This window comes from Microtus ochrogaster, chromosome 24, assembly GCF_000317375.1.
Source record: "Microtus ochrogaster isolate Prairie Vole_2 chromosome 24, MicOch1.0, whole genome shotgun sequence".
NCBI lineage: Eukaryota > Metazoa > Chordata > Mammalia > Rodentia > Cricetidae > Microtus > Microtus ochrogaster.
Window position 1 is genome coordinate 35966388 of NC_022024.1, and position 23059 is coordinate 35989446.

The 23059-nt window shown below is 45.0% G+C and overlaps 1 protein-coding gene across 5 annotated transcripts in view; it reads left to right on the forward strand.

Moving 5' to 3' along the window:
- Positions 1-22776, forward strand: part of Ric8b (RIC8 guanine nucleotide exchange factor B) — a 97821-nt gene extending 75045 nt beyond the window's left edge. Inside the window, exons 8-12 of one of the 5 annotated variants that reach the window (XR_003377950.1) lie at positions 1179-1323; positions 9134-9253; positions 12049-12132; positions 15866-16004; positions 16516-16689. Coding sequence is in view for 3 of the 5 variants with exons in the window: in XM_005358248.3 (XP_005358305.1) it covers positions 1179-1323; positions 9134-9253; positions 21515-21626 (377 nt within the window). In the remaining 2 variants the exon portion in view is untranslated. Of the gene's footprint in view, positions 1-1178; positions 1324-9133; positions 9254-12048; positions 12133-15865; positions 16005-16515; positions 16690-21514 lie in introns of those variants that run through there. The other 4 variants (XR_003377951.1, XM_026784456.1, XM_005358248.3 and 1 more) reach the window with 4 other exon arrangements.
- Positions 22777-23059: the final 283 nt, after the last annotated feature.

The window sequence follows — 23059 nt, forward strand, 5'->3', positions numbered from 1 at the left end:
ATTTTAGCATCGTTTCATATGTGGATGAATATGTGGTTTGTTTTCTGCACTCGACCTTAGGATATCATTTTATGAAATTCTACTTTAAAACCTTGAGGAAATTCTGACAGTTTTTATTCTTTTTATTATAGACATAATTGTGTGCCTTGAAATTGTACCTGAAGAAAATGAAGTGCCAGTAATTGTTCAGTATATTTAAAAGTTTATGTAACACACACACCTCTGCAGTGCAGGCTTCTTTTACCTGTACCCAGTGCCCCAAACTGTGTGTGGGTGTAACATGATCATTTTACATCATGTTTTAAGAGAAGGAGAGCTTGCTTTCCTGAGAAGCTCAGTGGCCTTACTCTGAGGAATGCAGCTCTTACTCCATTTCTACAGGTCAGACACTGGGCCAGAGCCAAATTTCTACCAGCTGGTAATAGTGATCATATAGAAATCTAGCTGGTCAGACTCAGTGGGCTTCCTGTGTTTCTATGCTACTTTTTAGTGTGTGTAGGTGTGCATGTGTATGCATATGAAGGCCCAAAAGTTGAATGTCTTCCTCAGTTGCCCTCTGCTTTATTTACTGAAGCAGTCTCTCATTTGACCCTGGGACTTTCTAGTACTGTCTCTGTCTTACAAGTACCTGCTCAGTTTCTACATGAGTTCTGGGGATTTGAACTCTGCTCCTCATGCCTGTGTCACAAGCATCTTCCCAGCCTGCCCTGCCCTGTCAAGTGGTATATTAACCTTTCCAATTTGCTAATACCCTTAGGTGTTAAAATGCCTATATATTTCCCTTCCTATCTCTTTAAGGAATAAAAAAAATTAAGGTTATTCATACAACACATGCATAACCACCATTTGACTTTCATTATCTTTAGTTTAATAAAATAAAATGAGAGATCAGGAAGTTGTGCACGCCTCTTACTCTCGGGGCAGAGAGAGCCCACCCCCGTTTGCTAGAGTGTGCGCGGATGAGCAGTTTCAGAACTGCTGATATCTTAAAAACAGGATCTTAAGTCTTCATAGCAGGTAGGATGTTTGTAGGTAGTTCACCCTAACCACTCTATGTTTAAAGGCCTCTCTCAGAGAAGGTTCCTGCCGTGGCAGGCAGCCCCAGCTTCTCTGCTGGAAGGTGGGTGTCAGTGGTGAGCACCTAGGACGCCTGTCTAAACCCTCTTGTGTTTTTGCAGTGGACAGCCTGCTGAAGTACACTGGCTATGGGAACGCTGCAGGACTGCTGGCGGCCAGGGGCCTCTTGGCTGGAGGAAGAGGAGATAACTGGTACTCAGAGGACGAGGACACGGACACCGAAGAATACAAAAATGCGAAACCAAAGTATAGTGCCAAGTTTCTGTTCACTAAGTGCCTGTGTCTTTCAGTCAGTGGTTTGTCTTCCGCTTCCTTTGGCTTTCTCTTGTGGATTTGTAAGTTTTCCACCTACTGGTCTTTTAGAGACAGTTTCAAATAGTACCCTAGAGTGACTTCAGGTGATTGCAGGGTGGGATTTCATGAACTGTGCTGCATGATTCTTTCAACAAGTCCATTACCCTCTCTGAAGCAGTACGAGTGCTGGCAGTTTTAGGTGCTGATCAATTTAAAAGAGCATTGTCACCATTTACCTTCCTTTATGTGAGGCTTCCTAATGTACAACTAACACATGCGTACATAATAGAACGTACAGCTAACAACATCAAGTATTAAAGTTGGTTATTTGACGCTTCAGTCATTCTTAGCACCCTTGCATAAAAATTCTTACAAGTCAAAAAGTATTGCAGCAAGGAAGAGGCGGGCTCTGTGCAGAACTGTAGTCACAGGTGTCTCAGTCCTTGGAGGACAAGTCAGTATGTACAATTAAAGACATTCTCGTTTTCTCAAACTGCCACCTCTCTCTTTCCTCCTTCTTCCTCCTGGTCCTCTCCAGTGCTCATCCTCAATTCCCACCTGCTAGAAGTCATTTGAGCTGAGTTCTTCCTGGGATCCATGACTGGTGTTGCTATGAGGCACCTTCATTTTGGATATTGTCAGCGGGACTGGCCTTCTGTTTTCTACTGGTCATCTTCTGTAGAATGATATGGGTCATGAAGTAGGTAGCCAAGAATAGAAAATCACAATCTAAAATCAAGTATAGATTGTGTTCTGTTGACAATATTAAATTGCCATAAAGTGGAAAAAATGGCCAGTCTCTCATCAGGCAGGAACAGTGTGATCTGTTTCTTGACAAGTCAGGTTTGAGTGCATGGTGTTATTTTTAGCACCCTAATCCTCCAGGCTTCAGCAGAAACAAAGGCTGGCGGTGGCTCTTAAGTAGTGAGCTTTATAGACTGCTGTCACTTAGATGCTGTGGGTTAAACGTCTCAAGTATTTGAGAACAAAAGAGGAAGAAGTCAACGCTCCGAATTAGTTTTCCAAGCTGTTGCTTTTAATTTTTCCCGTAAAGTACATTTCCTCATCATTTTGTCATGGTATACGAGTTGGAAAAGCCCCCTTGTTTGGTGGTGTGGGGGTGGGTGCTTACTGTGTTGCCCAGGCTGATCTCCAAGTCATAGGCTCAAGCAGATCCTTTCACCCCAGCTTTCCCAGGAGCTGAGACTTAAAGCACTCACTACAGCCACCACGTAAGAGTCCTGTGGTTGTAAACGAAGATGGAGATGACATTGACCGTTTCTCAAATTTCAGGGCCTGTGGACACAGCCAGCTAAGGTCAGAAACTCATTCATGGGTGACTGGTGTCTGCATTTCCGTTCGTGTGCTTTATTCCACCCAAGAGATGGCCTGTAGAATGGCCATAGTAACTAGGAAGTGCAGAATGCTGCCTTAACAAGGAGCCCAGAGAAAGTGGAGGAACACCAGGCCTCCCCCCAGTGCAGGAAATGATGTCAGACCTCAGAATGCATCTGTTTGAGTCAGTGTTGATGACGTCGCTCTCTGCTGCAGGACAAACTGTGCTTAGGCTTTGCAGCCTTAATGAAATCCTTCTCAGCTCAGACTGGGCCAGACATTTCCAATGTAAACTGGTCTTTGAAATGTTGCTCATTATAAGCGTAAATAGGAGTTTTTCAAGTCTGTTGTGCACCCTTCAAATAGACTAGTGTCCGGTTTGCTTTCAAGTCTGCCCTCTCGAGAGGAACACCTGGTGGAATCTTTAGTATTACTTTAAAATCTTCCTCCAGGGTCCCTGGGGAAGTGACAGTAAATAAAATACTTGTCACAAGCAACCCTTTGTCACTCTGGGGTGACCCACTTTTTAGTAGTCTGAGCAAACTTAGAAAGTTTAGAAGGGATTGCTCATTTTACTTCCCTTTATCGTTCAGTCTTGCCCAGGATCCCACTCTGTTCTTATGATCCATTTATTCACAACAGTAATCACCTTTCATCAGCTGGCCCAAGTCCCGGTGTCAGAAATGTAAGTGGATTCTGATTAATGCACCAAGGTAACCTGTAATCCTTTATTGGAATCTAAAACCAGGAATTGTGTGGAGCTTCTGTCCAGGCTTTGAGACACAGTTAATTTTACAGCAGTCTTTTTATTGTGTCAAAATAAATGTATTTAATGAACTGGAAATGGTTTTCTGCAATTAGGCATAGAACCCAGTTACATACCGCATGGACATCTAGCCTTGTCCAGTGTTCAGAGAAACCCTTTATCACACAAAGGACACCAGCTGTCTAAGCTCCTCTTCATTTGTTCTGTTTTAGCCAGGGTCTTACTATGGAGCCCTAGATGGTCTAGAATTCAGAGATCTACCTGCTTCTGCCTCCCAATTACTGGGCCTGTATCACCACACCCAGCTCAATTTTAATTTTATACTCTTTCCTTTTATGTCTCTGAGCATGAAGCCCCTTGATAACTGGTGTGGTTTATGTCATTCTAAACGTTAGTGGGAAGCCAGATGTTTACAACTTTCAGGCTAGATGCACAGGCTTCCAGAGGTGTCTTCCGGAGGGAGGAGACCCTGGTGATTGACCTGTGAGTGCAGAGCCTCAGAACTGTGCCCAGCACTCGGGATAGTTCCGAATACGCTAACCTCAGGTGTCGGGCCAGTGCCTGGGTCTTCTTCCCCTCTGCCGCTCTGATCTGGTAATAATTGTCTTGTTATTGTAGAATTATATGGTTTAATATTTCTTAAAGTGAATGAACCACAGATCAGGACTTGCAGATTTTTTTTTTCTTTGCCTAATCAGGACTGTGTTTGTACATACTAGGATTTAACTAATTTAGGAACACAGGGTTTTGACTGTAAGCATCCAGTGAAATACATCTAAAATCTCATCATAAAAGACCCTGGATGAAAGCAAAATCATTAATGCTTCTGCCACACTCACGCTCCCTCCACACACTCATCAGCCTTTGTTGTACCTGCATTTTCAAAATGGAACCATCTCAGTTCTCAAGCCGTCCTCCTGCCTCAGCTCCCAGACACTGAGATTATAGGCGTGTTCAACACAGCTGCTTCAGAGAAAGCCCCGTCCTCTTCTTCTCTGCAGACCACAGCCTTGAGAATGCGGCGATTACAGCTGTGTACTGTTGTTCCCGTTTATCTCCAGAACTTTGCATCTTCCGTCCTGTGCCCTCTCCTCGCCTCTTCCTGTCTGATATCGAGAAGCCTCATATTTGTGGAATCATATTGTCCTTTGTGATCGGCCAGTTTTTCACTTAGTCTGTCATTAGGGCTCACCCATACTGTAGTATGTATCAGAATAGCTTCCCAAATTAAGACTGGAAGGTTCTCCATTTTACTGTATAAACATCGTGTTTACCCATTGGCAATTATGAGACCGGTGCACCTTTTTTCACCGGTGGCTGACAGTGCTGAGCTTGTGTGCCCTGGTATCTCATCAGGTCCCTGCTTTCCTTTCTTTGGAGTCTGTATCACCTGTGTTTGTGTGTTCAGTTTTCTGAGGAACTGCATATCTTACACTGCAGGTGGACATGGGGTTAGTGAGATGCTGTATGAACACAGTATGTATGTGTTGTTTTTCCGGAGGATGCTTGTCTGTGTTCAGTAGTAACTACTAAAGGGTAAGAAATGGGGACCTGTGGTTTAGCTGCTCCTGTGTCCCACCTACCACTCCATTCCACTAGTCAGAGACCAACTTGTCGCTCATTCAGCTTCCCTGTTCATAGCTCCATAGCATGGCTACTTTTCTTTAATAATTTCGAAACGTGACTCAGCGTCCTCCAGTACATGCTCACACACACCTGTCAGTCACGGCTCCATCTTGATAACACTCAGAATTTAGTTGGGTCTTTTGCTTTTAACTGTCACCAAGCTGAAACTTTGGCTCTTTCTGAAATCCTTTTCCCCTTGGCTGGCGCTAGTGACAGAAACCAGGCTTCTTAGCTGGAGAGCTGGGGCTCCAGCACCAAGGCCCAGCCCAGCTCTGTTGCTGTAAATCAGCTCCCACTGACCTTGTTGAGTCCATTCGCAGTGGCTCAGAACTGCCTGGTGACCAAGACCAAAGTCCTCACTGTGGGGCCACATCCTCCAGATGGCTGCGTTTCTCTTCCCTCTCCACCTCCAGGTCCTGCTTGAGTCTCCTCTCTGTACAGCTGCTTAGTCCTCAGTAGAGCCTGACGTCAGTAACTTTCCCGTCCACCTCGTTCTTAGTCCTCAGTAGAGCCTGACGTCAGTAACTTTCCCGTCCACCTCATTCTTCTTTGCGCTGTTTTTTGGGGGTTTTTTTTTGTTTGTTTTTTTAACAGCACCTCCTACCTTCAGCACACCATAAGCTTCCCTATTCCTTAGGTCTGTTTTTTTTTCTTCTTTTTTTTGTTAGAACGTAAGTTCCATAAGGGAACAGGACTTTTAAAAAAAAATTGTCTTTATGCACATGTTTGTTGACTGCACTAATAAAATTTTAAGTATTTTGTGTTACTGATATTGACCAGAAACAGTTTAAAGAATTGAAATGTAGTTCAACTTTTATACACATGCTCTTTTGCTCATACCTTTTTTTTGCCATAATCCTCCTGTTGTCAGATCATAACTCATCAGTTCTTATAATGGTCTTAGTAAAAAAAAATACCATGGTTAGTGTACATAGGAGTTCAGATCCTTGTCACCTAGTTGGAAGATAGAACTACTCACAGGCCTGGAAGGACAGAAGAAGGGAAGACAGGGAAAATAAAGACGACCACCCAAAGGTCCACCACAGTGTCCTTAAAGCAGGGAAGACTCAGTCTTCACACCAAGGAAGAATAACCTCAGAATTTCACCGTGTTGGGATCTTAGAACCTATCAAGCCGAGTGTTGGGCTGTAGGGGCTAACAGTGCTAGGTATGCGTTCATTCCAAAATATGCAGCTTTGCTATTGTCATGGCGACTTGTTTTCTCTTCTCGTGGGTGGGAAGCTGTATGAGACTGGCTGGAGGGGACAGAGTCCCATCTGCCAGGACACGTTGACATTTTTCTCATGGAGGAGTGGCACCGTTCATTGTCCCGGCTTGTGTTTTATGTGGTTTTGTTTACATTCCCCGGAGTACCATAAGGAAGAGAAAAGATGTCTATTTAAAAGGAGAAATGAACCCTGAGTCCCTGGGATTACTGGGGCATTGTGTTTTCTCCATGGGTCGGGGAGGGGCCTCGCTCTTTGAGAATGAAAATGCTGCCTTCGTGCTTAGACAGCAGAGGACCTTGTCACTTGGGAGCCAGCCTCAAAGCAAGTCTTGAATCATTCTGGCATCCCACCAATACACACCCTTAGGCCCAGCACTCAGGAGGCAGAGGCAGGTGAATCCCTGTGAGTTCCAGGACAACCAGGGCTACAGAGAAACCTTGTCTTGGGGAGTCTGTACCAAGAAAAGAACGGTTCTGTGTTCTGCTCAACCTAGGAATCCGCAGCACCACAGGGCTCACCTGTGTGTCCCTGACCTTCTCTGAGGTACAATTGCTTGTGCTACTGTCGTTTTCTGAAGTGTGCAGGTGTGTGTGCAGGTGTGGTTCTCCAGATCACACCTGTCAGTGTGAGAAGCCTGTTCTCAATGACAAGGAGTGTAGTGATCTGCGCCTGTGTTCTCCCGGAATGCCCGGCTCCTGGGCTTGAGTTTTAGCTGTAATAATTACCTTTGTTCACCTATGAGGCCAGCTGTTAGGAAATAGCAATGGGGACACTGCATTTCCAGACTCTTCTGAAACCTTGTTCAGTTCTCTTTGTTCTTAAGCTTGGGAAATACAATGACCCGTTTAGCAGTTCTGTGAGGGCCTCTAGCTAGAGACCCTTTCTCTTTTGTGGACACCTTTAAAAAGGAAACTACAGGGCAATATCTGATCGGGCACTGAATGAGCCCAGTGTATTAAGGTCACACGGGGAACTTCACACGTCGACCCAAGCCAGGCCAGCTCTGTCTTTAGAGTGTTTCCCCGAGTGATTCAAGACTAGGAATAAGTGACCAGTCTGCATGTTTTCAGGTCATCCCAGAGTCCCTGAAGAACCACAGAGGGTACCTAGAAACGAGGGGTAGAGCCAGCAGATGGGCTCTAGGTCCCAGTGTCTTCTGCCTGCTCTATTTCCTTTGTCCCTGAGGAATTCCGCGGCTTTCTGACTTGTACATAGTTTGCTGATGGGAACACGGGGTTTTCTTGATTTGTTCGTTTGCCTTTTTAGGGGACGAGGGAGGGACGTGCTAGGGATTGAATGCATGACCTCACACCTAGTTTTTCAGCAAGGGCTCTACCCCTGAGATGCTGCCCAGCCCCCTCAAACCTTGGTAAGTTTCTTAGGCACATAGCATTAGACCCTGCTGAGCAGGCTTTTAAGGCGCAGCTGTAGTCACAGACCCTGTCTGAGGACAGCAACACAGATCGTGGGTCTTCTGTGGTCTGTAACCTCTGAAGAGTATAGCAAAAAGGAAGTCTGGTGCTGGGCGGTGGTGGCGCACGCCTTTAATCCCAGTACTTGGGAGGCAGAGGCAGGTGGATCTCTGTGAGTTCGAGGCCAGCCTGGTCTACAAGAGCGAGTTCCAGAACAGGCTCCAAAACCACAGAGAAACCCTGTCTCGAAAAACCAAAAAAATAAAAAGGAAGTCTGGTGGTGGTGACAGTGACCCGTGAGCTCGCCCTTTCGACAACCAGAGGAGCCAGTCAGTTGCACCACCTTTCACTGGCTCATGTGACGCTTTTTCTTCAGTTTACCCCAGCCTCTGACGCCTCACAGTTTATATTGGTTTGCTTATCCCGGACCATCTCTGAGAGCATTGGTCCTGTATCTGGAAGACCTTAGGAAGCCATTTGTTAGCAATGCCGGCCCTGCTGTCTGCATTTTGGTCATTAAAACAACCTGTACTTGGCTGGTACAAGACACTGTAACTGTGTCTGTGTCTTCTCAAGAATACTGCTTTAAGGTATTGATGTTTAGACACTAGACACTGAAACAGCTGTTTTATTTTCCCTTCTTAGTAAAAAAGAAAGAAATGTGGCCTTTTTATTACGAGTATAATTTGTTTGGTGTTAGAACTTCATACAAAGCTGGTATAAGAAATCCATTGCTGTGAGCATTGTTCTAGATCTGTTTCCAGAAAGCTAAGATGCTGTTGTTTGTCTCTTGGTAGGCTAGCTTGCATTTTCTTCCTAAGTTAGATCAAATTGAATTAAAATTACTCTTCTACTTCATCTTTTACTGTTTTGGATTCTCATTACCTCTGTGGTCTCACTAATGGACTAATTTCCTGAGATTATAAATCGGCATGCGTTCATTTCCAGATTGCAGCCTCTCTCTGTCATCATTTTTCCAGTTTTTGTTTTTTCTTCTTTTTTTGGACATGTTTGTTTTATGCTGTATCACAAAATGGATTTTCTCGTTCCACTTCTGAAAGTATTTGTCCCCTTACGATTAATGAGTAAGATGTGCATCCAAGGATATCTATCCAACGGCACCAATCAAATTTTATATTTTTAAAAGCAGCCATGCCTTAAAAAATAGTTGGCAAGTCAGTTTTAATTTAAAAAAACTAATTTTCCAAAGCAAAACAACAACAATAATAATAATAAACATTCCTATAGCAATTTATACAATAAAATTATTATTGAAATTATTGCCAATTTTTGGCTATTATACTCTTTCTTATATAACTTAAAATTTGGACCAGAAAAGTATAGAAAGAGCATAATTCTAAAACATACAGCATAACTTTTTTTTCTTTTTGTAGCATTAATCTTATCACTGGTCATTTAGAGGAACCCATGCCAAACCCTATAGATGAAATGACAGAAGAACAAAAAGAATATGAAGCCATGAAACTTGTCAACATGCTTGATAAACTTTCCAGGTATTGTATTCCCATCCGTTTTCTGCTTGGTTTCTAAGAATGTTCTAGTTCTTTGTCTCTCTCACTGAGAGTCACCATAGAACAGCAACTCTGGAATCCATGTCTACTGAGCAGGGAGGCCAGGCAGCAGCAGGACTTAGGTGCCGCTTCTGGGTGTGTGTCAGTGAGTCACGTCAACACTCAGTGCTGAGCAGGAGCTAGAGGTGGCTCTGATATTAACTGACTAACCCCCGTCTTTAAAAGAATGCTTTGAGTTAGGGCCAGTGATTTTGCTGCTTCTTGTATTTTTGTTTCAGTCTGTTTTGGTTTTTGTTTGAAACCATGGTGCGCTTTTTCTCCTTTCCTTTTCAATGTGCAAGTTTGCCGTATTGCTTTTTGAGTTGCTGCTGAAACCAAGGATTCTAAAATGCCATATACTCTTCAGGAAGATGTGAAAAGAAATAGCTCAGATAAAGGACTTTTTTTTTTTAAGCCGGCACTTTTACTAATTAGGGGTTCCAAAAGCAACCAGCCCTCCCCTCTTGCTTCACACCGCCTTCCTTTCCAAAATAACTAGTTTGTAGATAATTAAATGAAGATATGCTAATCAACAACTCCCTCTTCTGAGGAGTTACTAGAGCTGATTCCTGCAGGCTTGGATGGGTTGCCTTATCTTCCAGTCATTATTAAACCACTGTCTCCTCTAAGTCATCTTGAGTGAGTGTTTGTGTTGGTGACAGCCACCATGTAAAGGTACATCTTTTCTGTTCATTTCATTTTTCACATAACCATAAAGGCTGCTATTCATCCATTAAGAGAAATAACAGTTGGAGAAGAAGAGCCAGAGAGTGGTGGTGGGAAGGGAAGGGGCGGGGCTCACAGGGAAAGCAGAGGTTACATTTGTAGCCAGAGGCTTAGCTGAATGAGAAATGGATGACTGTGGCTCGACAGAATTATAGCAGATAGAGTTGTTTGTGACACTCTGTGGTGGATAACAGTGGTAACGTGTAGAAGCTGCTTAAAAGTAGCTTCACTGTCTACAGAGTGTTGTAGGATGTCTACAGAGTGTTGTAGGACTTGATGACCGCTGGCTGCTCCGACCTCTCTGTCCTTTCCCAGAAGGAATTAGTAATAGTCATGAGACTAACGAGCTCTATGTGAATATATAAGAATAAGATCTGGTAGCTGGGGAAAGGGTTCAGTCCCCAGCACCCTCCTTTTTTATATATAAAAAAGAATATATATAAAAATAAGTTGTATGTGTCTGACAGCTTCCGAGTGGGTCTGCTGTAGCTAATGAAGCAGGATGGTGTAAGTACATTAGAATAAGATCAGTAGATCCGTCTGGGGGAAGGCAGAAAGGAAATTGTTAGCAAGGCCCTGAGTGGAACATGTTAGTGTTTTACCTCAGTAGATCACTCAAGTAGTTACATTTCCTATTGTGGTGATAGGCATTTCCTGCAGTTAACAGTTACTATAGTTGGTCCATTCAACCTGCACGAGGAAACACCCAAGATAATACAGTGTAATCTGGATACTTAGCTTATTTATAGATAATCAATTTTATAAAGTACCGTATTAATTCACATAAATCAATTCTCTTTTTAATCCCAGGGGTATCTACATGTTTTATACATAGTTTAGAAGCTACTAAATAAGTAAACACATAAACGTTAATTCTGAAATGCCCTACTTGATTTAAACAATGTCTCAAAGAAGACAGACATTGACCGAGAAGCACCCAGCAGGTGCCTGGCTCAAGCAGAAGGTGGCTCTTATGCTTGCCTGTACAGAACAGAGCTAGGATGTCTTGTGTTGGCTTTGATAGAATCTATTTTGCCATTGAAGTTGAAGCAAAAGTAACTTTGAGCGTAGTCGTGTTGACTTTTTGCATGACGTACGGTGGTTTTATATTGTCTGCCTGTGTGTGCTTTCTAACATTTGCTTTCACTAATGCCAGTGACATCTGTACAGAGGTCAGCGTAGGCATCCCAGAGTAAGAATGCAGACGAAACCACTCCTTCATGTGTCTTTCATGTTTGCTGTGCTGTATTACTCATCAGTCTTACGCTTCATCTCTCCATTTACTTTTTCTTATTTTTGGTAAAATAAGAAAAAATAAGATGCCATACAGCTAAGTAGACTTAGGTTCAGTACTCAGCACTCCCATGGGCAGAGCACTGAGCTAGGAGGTAAGAGAGGCAGTTTCTGCTTTTGGAAAACTCATACTGTAGTGGGAGAAACAGGTGTATAATTTATCTCAGAAATAAAAGGAGAAATTGTGTCAAAAGCTATGTGTTGAACTGTGTGCCCTGAGGAAAAGAAGCAGTTTGTTCAGGGAGCCTCTCCCAGGGAACAGAACTGACAGTGGGCTGGTCATGGAGTTGAAGAAGTGCTCTGGAGAGAAACGGCCATTCATTGTAGGGAGAGAGACTTAGTCCTGTCAAGTCTTTGGACTTTGCTTACTGCGTCTTTCTTCCCAGGAGCTCAGGTAACATGTTAACCTCACTGACCGGTGGGAAATGCAAGGACACAGAAATGCCCAAAACATTTCTAAGCGGATGACCGCAGTTTATTGTACACTCACCCATGTGTGCTCTCTTCAGCTTGGAAATAAAGTGAGACTAGGAACTTCATTTTCCAGAACTCAAGGCCTTTGTTCTGTCCACTGTGTTACTGTGTCTGTGTTACAGTGTCTGCCAGAGCACTTCTTAGCATCCTCTCTGCAGTTTCTCCTGCCCGAGAGAGTTGAGGCTAGGACTGGAGGTGGCGTGGCCGAGGCGTGGACACTAGACACTTCCTTTTCTCATCCCTAGGAGAGCAGATGTGAAGCCCCTGCACCAGGATGGTGGTTAGCAACAGTGGCCCGTGCCAAAGCACTTTCCAAAGTGATGACTAAGGTTGGTCATGCCACGTACTCTTCCTGAGCTTGGTGTAGGGTGTAGACGCTACTGTCAAAAGTGTAAAACCATCACTGTGAAACTTGAGGTCACCTGTCCATCTGACCTTCACACTGGACGTAGCCCTAAGGATCCTCATCCCAGCTAGGATTCGGAAGGTGTTGAGATTGGTGCTTAGAATGCTCTTACTGAGTATGGACGGAGTAACACTCTCAATGACGTCAGATCATGTTTGTGTCAGATGTGTCTAGTCCTGATGTAGGGGGTTTTCAAAGCTAGGAAATCACCTGGACCATGTAAGCCCTGCCCTGTAGAGCCTACTCGGTGCCTTTTGCCCTGTGGTTTCCCCAGTGTACAGGGATGGAAAGGACCGACCTCCAGGTATGAAGTCTGGTTTGGTTCTGTTTGTTTTTTTTTTTTTCTCTATAGAATAACCTGCAGGATTCAGGGCTTCAAAGTGTAATTGTCAAGTCCATTTCTTAGCCAAACTTCATTAAAGTAAAGGAATATCATAAAGAAATGTGGGCCACGGCTGGCTGATTTAAGTTAGTGATATGAATTTCTTTAATCTAGAATGATAAGTATATTTAGCAATCAAGCCTGAGATATAAGATTACAGAAAACATCATATGATGTTTGTAACTTGCCTGCCTCTCCACCTACTCTCTCCTCCTCAGATTTTGAAAGCAAAAATAAGCTGGAGTGCAGTGTAGGTAGGAAGTCCAGTGCCTGACACAGCCCCCTGCACCCAGCAGCAGCGCAGACACTGACGCGGCTGCATACACTGAGGCGGCTTCAGCCGGTGTGGGCCAAGGGCAGGGGCATTTCATTGCGGTTCTGTTTCCTCGCATCCCCTTTATTTCCTTAATCGACACCGGGTGGCCTGATCTCACCCTCCATTCTCACTCCAGCTCTGTTTACCAAGGCACTTTGCCTGTTTGCTTACACAGGACACTGGTTGAAGTTGCGTGTAAACAAACAATACCTATTCTGCCACCACCTCCTTCTCCCATGCACTCCCTGGCACTAACCATGCTTCCAATCCCACCCCCATTCCTGCCAGCCATATTGGTATGTGGGACATAGCTTTCTTCATTCTGGCATCAAGTCTAAAGTTATGAGACATGGATGGATAAAAAGTAGCATACATAACTTTTTCCATAGAAATAAATTCTATTGCTCAACTTACAAAAATACCAAAACCTGTAATTGCACATGCCTTTGTGAGAAGCTGGCCAGGGTCTGCTCCTCAGGTGCATTACTGAGACGCAGCTGCCCTCATGACTACTAAACCCTTGAAGTGTGGTTAATCCAGATCAGAATGTCCTCTGAAGACAAAAAGGGAGTGGAAAGTGTCTCATTGACTATTTAGTAGCTTATGTGTTTAAAATGACCAATTTTTGTATGGGATTAAATTAAATTTAGCTTTGAAATCAATTTTACCTCCCGTTACTTTTCTGTCTGGCTAGCTGGCCATTGACCACTGACGTGCAGCCCCCGTGGCTGGTCGGGTCATGTTTCTGACTACAGCACTGTTCTCCATCATGACGGTGCCATGAAATCTCAATTAAGGGAGCCCGGTGCTTTCAGCTGACACGCCCTTACAAGAACAAGAGGACTCTTTTGAGAGGCTTAAGTCTGCTCCTCTTTAGGTTGGCTAGACACCAGAGCACGATGTCATGTGCCCTTTGTATTCCTTATTGGAGTCACTGAGTGCTTGGTTACAGCACAAGCTGAAATGGCTTTTGACAGTTAGCAAAACACAAAATAAAAATAGCCTCCTTCCTAGCTGCCTGCCTTTTAACGTTCAGATTTTCCTGATTGGAAAGATTATTAGAATTTCCATTTGTGCTGCTTCCTTCAGTGGAGTTTGCTGGCCTGCAGACCTCATGTAATTGTGTTAACGTAGACAACAGAGCAGAGAAGTTTTCTCACAATGTCACCAGAAATAAGGATGTCATTATTTAAGGTGAACTGCCCAGTGCTCTTTCAGCAGTGCCCCTGCCTCCCCCACCGTTCCTCACTGCGCTGACTAACATGGGTAGTGACAGTCTCAGGAGATTTGCATGCTGTCTTCTAACAGAAATGAGAATAATAAAAAACTAATTCAGTGCTTCAAAATGTAAAAATCAAAACAAACAAACAAAAAGCTTCTATGTGTGCTCCCTGTTGTCCTGAGACAATCCTGTGGTCTAAGTAGGGTGGGCGGTATCATTGAGGAGTGAGCCGTCACAGGTTAAGGGCTGACTCCCTCCAGAACTCCTAGATAGTGTGCTGTTCTGACAAGTTACCAGCTACAATCAGCAGTTTGTAAATGAATGCGAAGCACCAAAGGCCAGCAGGGAGCAGGTCTGCTTTAATGGACTGCAGGTTATGGTGGAAAAGCATCGCGTGCACCCCAGTTTCCTACTCCATGTCAGATGCTGCGTCACTAGCTAAAGAACTGGCTTTATGAGGGAAGCAGTAAAAGTCCTAAGATCCTTTGTTAAAACTGGGTTTGGGCATTCTTTTTAAAAGAGAATGAGTATGGTACCCACGTCATCACGTTACTGAATCTTCACTTTAAAGTAGCTTCCCTGTGGGAATTTTTAGTTCCCAGTCCCATTACAAAGTGGAAGGGTGTGGTGTTGTGAGCAGTTCGCTGTGTCCATTTATATTTATCTTGGGTCAGCATACTTACACAGCATGTTTTGCTTTTCCACTAGTGCCCCAACTTAGAACGTAATGATAAGGGCTGAGGAAAAGGTCTCTATTATTTATTAAGATGCAATTGGAAGGCCCTTTTTTTTTTTTTTTTTTTGGTTTCTCGAGACAGGGTTTCTCTGTGGTTTTGGAGCCTGTCCTGGAATTAGCTCTGTAGACCAGGCTGGTCTCGAACTCACAGAGATCTGCCCGGCCGGCAGGCCTTTTTCTTGTGGTAAAGCCACCATCCCATTGTTCCTTTTCTGTCAGTGTCCTGGTGAAAGAGCAGCATTTGCACTCAGAGCCATTGATAAAATGTAAAGCATCAGCGTCCACACGCGAAGGCCACCCTTCCCCCACGGCATCCACAGGTTCTGTGACTGTCAGTCAGCAGTGTCTACACGCGAAGGCCACCCTTCCCCCAAAGCATCCACAGATTCTGTGACTGTCAGTCAGCAGTGTCCACACGCAAAGGCCACCCTTCCCCCACGGCATCAACAGGTTCTGTGACTGTCAGCCAGCAGGGCTGTCACAGCGCTAGAAGCCCAGGTCTCAGTCCCACGCACCCTCTGGGCTGGCGGGATCCATCCCCGTAGGCATCCTATGTTAATTAAAATACTTCATTTATATACTAATGCTTCATCCCATCTTCCAAAGGCCAAAAGGAATTAAATATGAAATGGCTAATTTAACGTGTCAGGGCTCTTTTTCCAGGCCAACCTCACATTAAGAACAAGAATCCTTGTGTCAAAGTAATGGTTCCCAATTATCTTGTCTTGGGTTTTGTTATACATTGAACAGAAGTCAACAAAACAAGTAACAGAACCTGGCTAACTAGCAGCACCCTCATTAGAGCAGAGAATTAATCAGGGGTGATTAGAGGAAGCAGTTTTCCCTTTTTTCTCCTTTTCTAACCACAGAACAAAATATGTTAGACAAAAGGATCGGAACTATTATGCAGTACTCAATTAGAGGGAGGTGAATAGGTCTCTAACATGCTGTTTTATCTAAAGAGCAGACTGGTGTTTGCATGACTGTTGTTTCCTTACAGACCCTGTCATTAATTCCATGTGTCAATACTGCCCTGTAGTACACAGAGCAGACAAGAAAGAAGAGCCCTTGAAAACAAGGGAATGATTTTTGAGTCGTTACCAAGCTAAGTGGCAAGCGGGAAGCTGAAACTCGTATAGGTAAATTCGAAGGGACTCTTGGGAGACCTACAAGTGGGAACAAGGATGTGTTTTTACCAACTGCTTGATTGTGTCCTGCTTTCACCAAGTGCACTGAACATACGCTGTGGACAAGAGTAGTGTCTCGCTTCCAGGTCAAGTAAGGTGTTACACACACACACCTGACCTGTTCTGCACCATGCAGTTGGGCATGCTGTTATCCGAGCCCCAGTGCTGGGGTCCTTACATAGGACCCTGTGACCACCTCCACAGTTCTGAAGAGCTATCACAGAGTACCATCCCAACAGAAAGATGTTAACATACAGAACAATATATTTAAATATGTTTAAATCCCATAAGTCTCCACCCCTTTTTGGTTTCCATTGGCAGTCCCAAAGGTTAGGCTGGGGCAAAGTAGGGTTTCTTTCCTTGGACGTACTTTATCTGTGTCCTCTTGCCTGGCCACACCCTTACAGACTATGGTTCCTTATCGTTTAGTAAGATCAAATTTCTAAATGATGTTTCGTTCCAGTTGAACATTCTTGGAGGCTTATCTCTTCCCTGGCCAGATGCCTGATCAGATGAGAAGCCCGCCATGATACTGTCCCAGTGCCTAGAATGGGCTCTTTATCCAGTAGACATCACTGTACTTTTTGGTGATAACGGGGGCAGTCGTAACTGTTAAGGCCTGTGTATAGCACTGAAGGTAAGTGTGGAGCAGTTGTGTTGTTTGTGAATATCGTATTCTGATACACATTTCAACCTTGATGCTTATTAGACACTCGCCTAGCGTGTTTTAGAGTAAAATGACCAGTGAGGGACGTGATGCAGTCTGGATCCCGTGGGAGGCGCCTGCCATTGCTTCAGGACTCGTCCCTCCCTGCTGACGGGCTGAGGTCCGTGTCATTGACCGTTGGGGTTAGAATACCTTGATTAGGAGGAAGTCCTAGGATGTTGGTTTTTGAGTATCTTAAAACCCCAGGAGCTTTGTATGCGATTTGAAATTCAGTATAGAATAGTGTGGATCATCTTGTCCACCCCCTCATTATAGCTCAAGAGGCAAATGACTTGCTCAGGGTCTTGTGACAGATCAGCAGACTGTACGAGGCCAGAGTCTCTGACTGACGTAGGACTCTGAGTCTATACCAGGTAGTGGTGGACAGCAAGGACGCCTGACTTGGGCTGGTGCTGACTCAAGGAAGCTACCACAGCTGGCAGGAATGCTTCCTGGCATGTGGTCCTCTGCCATTCTCCACTTCTGCCATGGCCCATGTACTACATCCTTGCAGGAAACACTCACCAAGCACCTCCTGTGTGCTCTGTCCTAGACCAGATACATGAAAAGCACAGCCCGAGAAGACATGGACTCTGCCTTCAAGTTGAGAGCAGCAAACCTTTGGAAAGCATTCTGCAGGGTGTCGTATGGGTTAGGGATCCTTTCCTGCTTCTGTAAATCTTGATGAAAACAAATTTGCTTACAGATCTCACCTGTGTCTTGCTCATGACTCAGTTATGAGAAGCCTGTATGATCATGACTTTTGTGAAAAGACCAGCTACGTGTAGTTTACAGGTGCTTAACTGAAGCTGTGCTCTGTAAGGCCCTTTGCCAGAGTGCAGGAGGATATTAAAACTGACTAAAGCATAGAACAGTTTCTTTTAGTATGTCAGAGCAGTATTGTTTGCAGCCTTCAAACGTCATAGTAATAGTTATTGTTAATAAATACACTTAAATATGGAAGGTGACTCTTGAAAGTACTCAGTCCCATTTCAGCCTTGGAGCCCAGGTCTCTAGACCCTCTTTCCAGCCTCAGCACTTTTGAGCTTTCGTTCTTTTCCTCAGCCAAGCCAGCCTGCTTGCCAGTCCCGCACATGACTAACTCTCTCTGTGTGCCTTTGCGTGACTAATTCTGCTTCCGGGATGCGTGTCTTCAGTGCCGTTCCGGTGTGAACTCCAGTCTGCCTCCTGCAGAGAGCCGTAGTAACATGTCCCCCTTTCCTTCCGTGTCCTTTCTGTGCATTGCCAGGTGACAGTCTTACTGACCTGGGCACAAACAGACCTCAGGAAACTAAGATAACCCCATCCACCAGGCCATGAGCATGTCTAGAGCAGAGATTGTGTGTGGTGTTTGTAGGTTGCTGTGCTAGCTTCAGGATAGAGAAGAACAGGGAAGTTAGACGTGAGGATATGAGAAGCAATCCAGGTCCATGTGTAAAGCAGTCACAAGCTAGTAAGTGATCATTTCTGCTCCCAAACAGGACAAGAAATTTTCTTGAACATTCCACACATAGGAATCTGCTAGTGAGCAGGAAGGCTCTGCCTGTCAATCATCCTAGCTTGTTGATCTGCTGTTCTGTGATCCTTTGGTATTGTTTAATGTGTGTGCGTATTCTCTTCCACACTGACCGAAGCGTCTTGAGGACAGGGACCACATCTATTATTTACCTCTGTGTACTCTTCCCCCACCCCCACCACCCCTCACACTATTTTATCAGGAAGGGGAAGCCTCCTGTAAACCCAAGGAACTAGAGTAAAGCTTGTGAGTTCTGATTCTACCTCAGCCGCTACACTGCACACTTTCTGTGTGTAGTCTGTGGTGTGTGCCTTCATGATTGCTTAGTGCGGTGTTTCTGATCCATTCTGCTGAAAATGAAATCCAAGTTTAGAGTTTTCAGGTCTTCAGGTAATGAGCTGTTGATCTAGAACTAAAAACCAGGTCTGGCTTTAGAACCTGTATATGCTTTTCACTTCCCAGAGTAAATCCTTGAGTCCTCTCCAGGCCCCAGAACTCTTTGATCTGTACTGGTGCTGTTGTTGCTACCACTGTGGTGCTGGGACTTCATATCATCACTGGGAAGTAGGCAGAGCTAGTGTTACCATGACCCCATTTCACAGACTTGCCCAAGATCTCACACTGGTAGGTGGAAGAGTCCAGACCTTAGCCTCGCTCTTCCCACACGTCACAGTGCTGTCTTAATTTATTTGCATGAATGCATGGCTGTGGCCAGGGTGCACTGAAGCCTTTCCTACAGAAATGTCAGTAGACACGGACATTGCATGGAGCCGTGTGCAAGGTGATACAGGGCACCCCTAAATGCTGGAGAACAGTTAACAAGTGAGAATTAAAAGATGGGTGCCCTTTGTTCTGTAAATTAAATCTTGTAAATTCTCCATAAAACTAAGATTCTGAGCTATTCCCAGTTGTAAAGTTGGACTAAAGAGTAGGAAGTCGCTGGGCAGTTCACACACTGGCAGCTGGTCCCAGTATGGACCTGTTACTATGGAAATGTAATTGTGTTAGCACTGTCGGTGGTGTGTCTGCCAGGCAGTTCCTCGCTGCCTTTGGTCGGGCCCCTGCCAGTTCTGCTTCTGCCTTTCCCTACCATCCCTCACAGCCCAGTTACCAACACCTTTAAACCTAGGTCATTTGGTTCTAAAGTTTTGTGTTTGGGTTTTTGGCCTTTTGAGCCAGGCTCTTGTTTTCACAGATGCTGTTCTCAGCAAGGTGCCCCTTTCCTTCACATCAGTCGTTAGGGTTCAGTATCACACAGTCCCTCATCCCAGTCACAACTAGAAAAACATGGATTCTCAATCGTGGCCAGGTCAGAGCAGGCCGAGAGCATTGCTGGTGGCTCTCCACTGGCATTTGTATCTGTTTGCCACAAAGGCACCGTTCCACCGAATCTGCCTGTGTTCTGGCTCCTGTAGGGAGTGCCTTAGTACCTGCCCTGGAGCCATAGGACATTTAACCACTCTCCTTCCCCAGCCCCTTCCACACCTGAGGCGTGAGGCCTCTCCTTCCCACAGCCTCAGCCACAATCCATCTCTTTCATTTTCCATACACCATTACAATGGCCTCCATCCTGGTGAGTCTGCACAGCGCTCCCAGAGGGTGTGAACCAGTGGACACTCCAGGACAAATGCTGAGCTCCTTCCCTCTCCCCTCATTTCTTCCTTGTCCACAAAGCAGCAAAAGCAACTTAACACAGGCACCCAAGACAGTGGGACCTCACAGTCTCCTCATTTGTGTGGACTTCTGCCTCCCTCGGGTAGTGCAGCCGTGCTTCTCAGGAGCCACTGTCGCACCCCATCTGTGGCCCAGGTCATCTTGAGTCTGTTTGTTTTGTCCACTTGTCAAGGGCAGCCGCTGCCGCCTGTCTTCCTCGTCTGCCCAGCAAGTGGCAGTTCCTTTCACATGATCACTGAGCAGTGAACTCGGCTGCTTTTCCATGCAGTTAGGGCGGCAGCTGAGATGGGGATTTACTGCAAAGAGCACAGGACTCTGTTTCAGGAGACCTGTCCCATGCTCAACTCTGCCACTAAGCGGCCTTGGGTAAGTGGCTCAGCCTCCTTTCAAAAAGGGGGTTGGGAATGATCCCTGAGGCTCCTTCCAACTTCGAGCTTTATGGTTTTTGATCCTGTGTCTTACTTAGAACACGCAGGAGCCTCAGTTAGCCAGCCAGCCACATTTCCCAGACTCTGGCCTCAGCGGTAATCCTCTGCCACTAGCCAGAGCCATTACATAGGCTCCTGTTCCTTTAACCCAGTCACCGAGCTGAGCTCACCTCCCCAGGCTTCACTGTGCTGTCTGAAGGGACAGTAGAAAGAGGGGAGGTGTTACTGTTTCCCTTCACACCAGAGCCCACCAGCGTTACAGCGGCTGCGTCATATTCTCAGACGGTGGTGCCCAGCTCCATGAGAAATAAGTTTTAAGCAACTCCCGTGCCTTCGATGCACTCTGAAGCGCACTACCAGCCTTTTGGGAGTGGAAGGCTTGGAGTTAGCAACTCAGTAGGTGGATTTGTCATGACCTCCATGCAATAATAAGTACGGCCTATGAAGAGATTAAATAAATCTTTCCTGATGCTTTTTGATTGGCTTAATCAATAATTAACCATCTTAGATGAGGCTGTAACTTGTGGAGTGGATACAATTGGATTAGGTGAAGACAGTTGGGGAGCTTTGAAGAGATTAAAAATGGCTGTCAATCCCATAATTAAACTGCCACAAACAAAAGCAATGGTGTTTTAAACGAGAAAAAGGAAAGAAAACGTGGGGAAATTCAGCTGATTTGAAATGAATCCACAAGTATTCATTGAGTCAGAGATGGTGGGAACAAAACCAAATTTGACAAATTGATTCCATTAAATGAAACATGCGTTTAATTCTAAGTTGGGCAGGTGAAACTCTGGCAGCTTCAACTCCTCTAAAACAAATGAATCCACAAGAGGAAAAAAAGTTAATTATTCAAAACAGAAGAGACCTGCTCTTTGTCCTGAGCCCATTTGGACCTTGACTTTTCATACTTTAATTGGCTTAGTGGGTTTGGCTTGTGTGAATGAAGCCTTTCATCTCCCTCTTTTTCTTTCCATGCCCCTTTCATCTTTCTATTACAAACACAGAGAGAGAGCTTGAGAGAAAATACTTTGGGTTTTAGAAACTTCTCTTTTTAAAAGGATGTGGCTCTGGGTGGGGGAGGGGTGTGTGTGATGCTGGTGAATACTTTTTTCTCTTTCTTTTATCTCTTTTCCAGAGAGGAGTTGCTTAAACCAATGGGACTAAAGCCTGATGGGACAATAACGCCTTTGGAGGAAGCTCTCAGCCAGTATTCCGTCATCGAGGAGACCAGCTCCGACACGGACTGAAGAGCACCGTCGCCCGTTCCACTCTGAATATGGCTTTTATCAGCATCTTCTCTCTGTAGCTCCAGGGGAATCTTCTTCTCTAAACATGTATGCCCTTGCTTTGGCTAGAAACACATGAGCTGGTTCCCTGGGGAACCAGCATATTTAAGAGGTGGTCCTGTGTTCTCTGCAACATCGAGGCATCCACACAGAGCTGGAGTTGGGCAGTCGCGGGCTAGGAGCAGAAACGGTCATTCCATTTCATCAGGATGCAGTGTGGGCTTCACTCTGCACAGCAGCCTGGTCCAGCCTGGCAGTCCTGTTGCCGGGATTCCTAGCTGAAGATCCAGCCGTGTCCTTCCACCCACTCATGTAAACCGCCCTTCTGAGTCTCTCCAGAACCCGAGGCACACGAGCGCCTGTGGAGCTAGTACCAAGGGCTGAGGCAGGGGACTCCTCGGTGACCCAGCCCCACACTTCCCTTCAGTTTTGTATACACGTGGAAACACGCACAGAGCCCCAGACTTACAAAGTTTGTATGTCACCCCACTAAACTTGAGAACACAGCTCTCCTGAGGAGTTAGATGACGGCTTCGTTCCAGGCAGCTACACGTGCCTATTCATCCCTCATGTTCTGAACACTACACGTACCGTAGGGCTGGACCACCATCCGTACTGTGGCATCCAGAGCGCGCGCATTCTGAGCTCTCAGGGTGCCGAGTGCACACTCATCCTCCAGGCAACAGAGAGGATGGGGCTCCCCAGTAGTGGGGTTCTCATGGCCTGTGCTGGGGGTAGGGAGCCAACAGTACCATTTGTACATAAAGGTCATTCGTATGTCACGTTTTAAACAAGGGTCTCTGTGTGTATTTGTGTGTGTTCTTTCTACCATATGTGATCAGTTTAATGGTAACTTTATTTATTTAAAAAAGAAACACAAATAGTTACTATTAAACTGATTAAGGCTGTTTATTTTTACTCTTAGAAATGGTCATATGAAGTAGATGTGCAATCATGTAGACAGTGGCTAAAGTTGAAAAGGGGTTGGTTTCCTTTCATATATGTATGTGTAGGGACACACACATGCATATATGCACACACATAGATTATGTGCTTAACCACTGCCTTTTAAAACTTTAAATTAAATAAAACATTGGGGATGATTCAATTTAGCCATCTGTGTGTGTGTTTCTTTATGGGTACCATTGCCCGGTTTATGTTTGAGAGTGTTTTTCCGTCTGTTCCCTCGCTTGTCATCACATACCCTCTTTCTTTAATGGGCAAAGCGTGCGTAGTACGTAGTGAGAATGGCTTTTATCCAAAATTATTCCTGACAAAGCTGCACATCAGGAATTGAATAGCAAAAGGCCTTTGAGCTGCCAGAGATGTAAGTTTCTTAAAATTTACTCAGAGGGGAAACCTTAAAGAACATTGCATCACTAAGATTTACATTT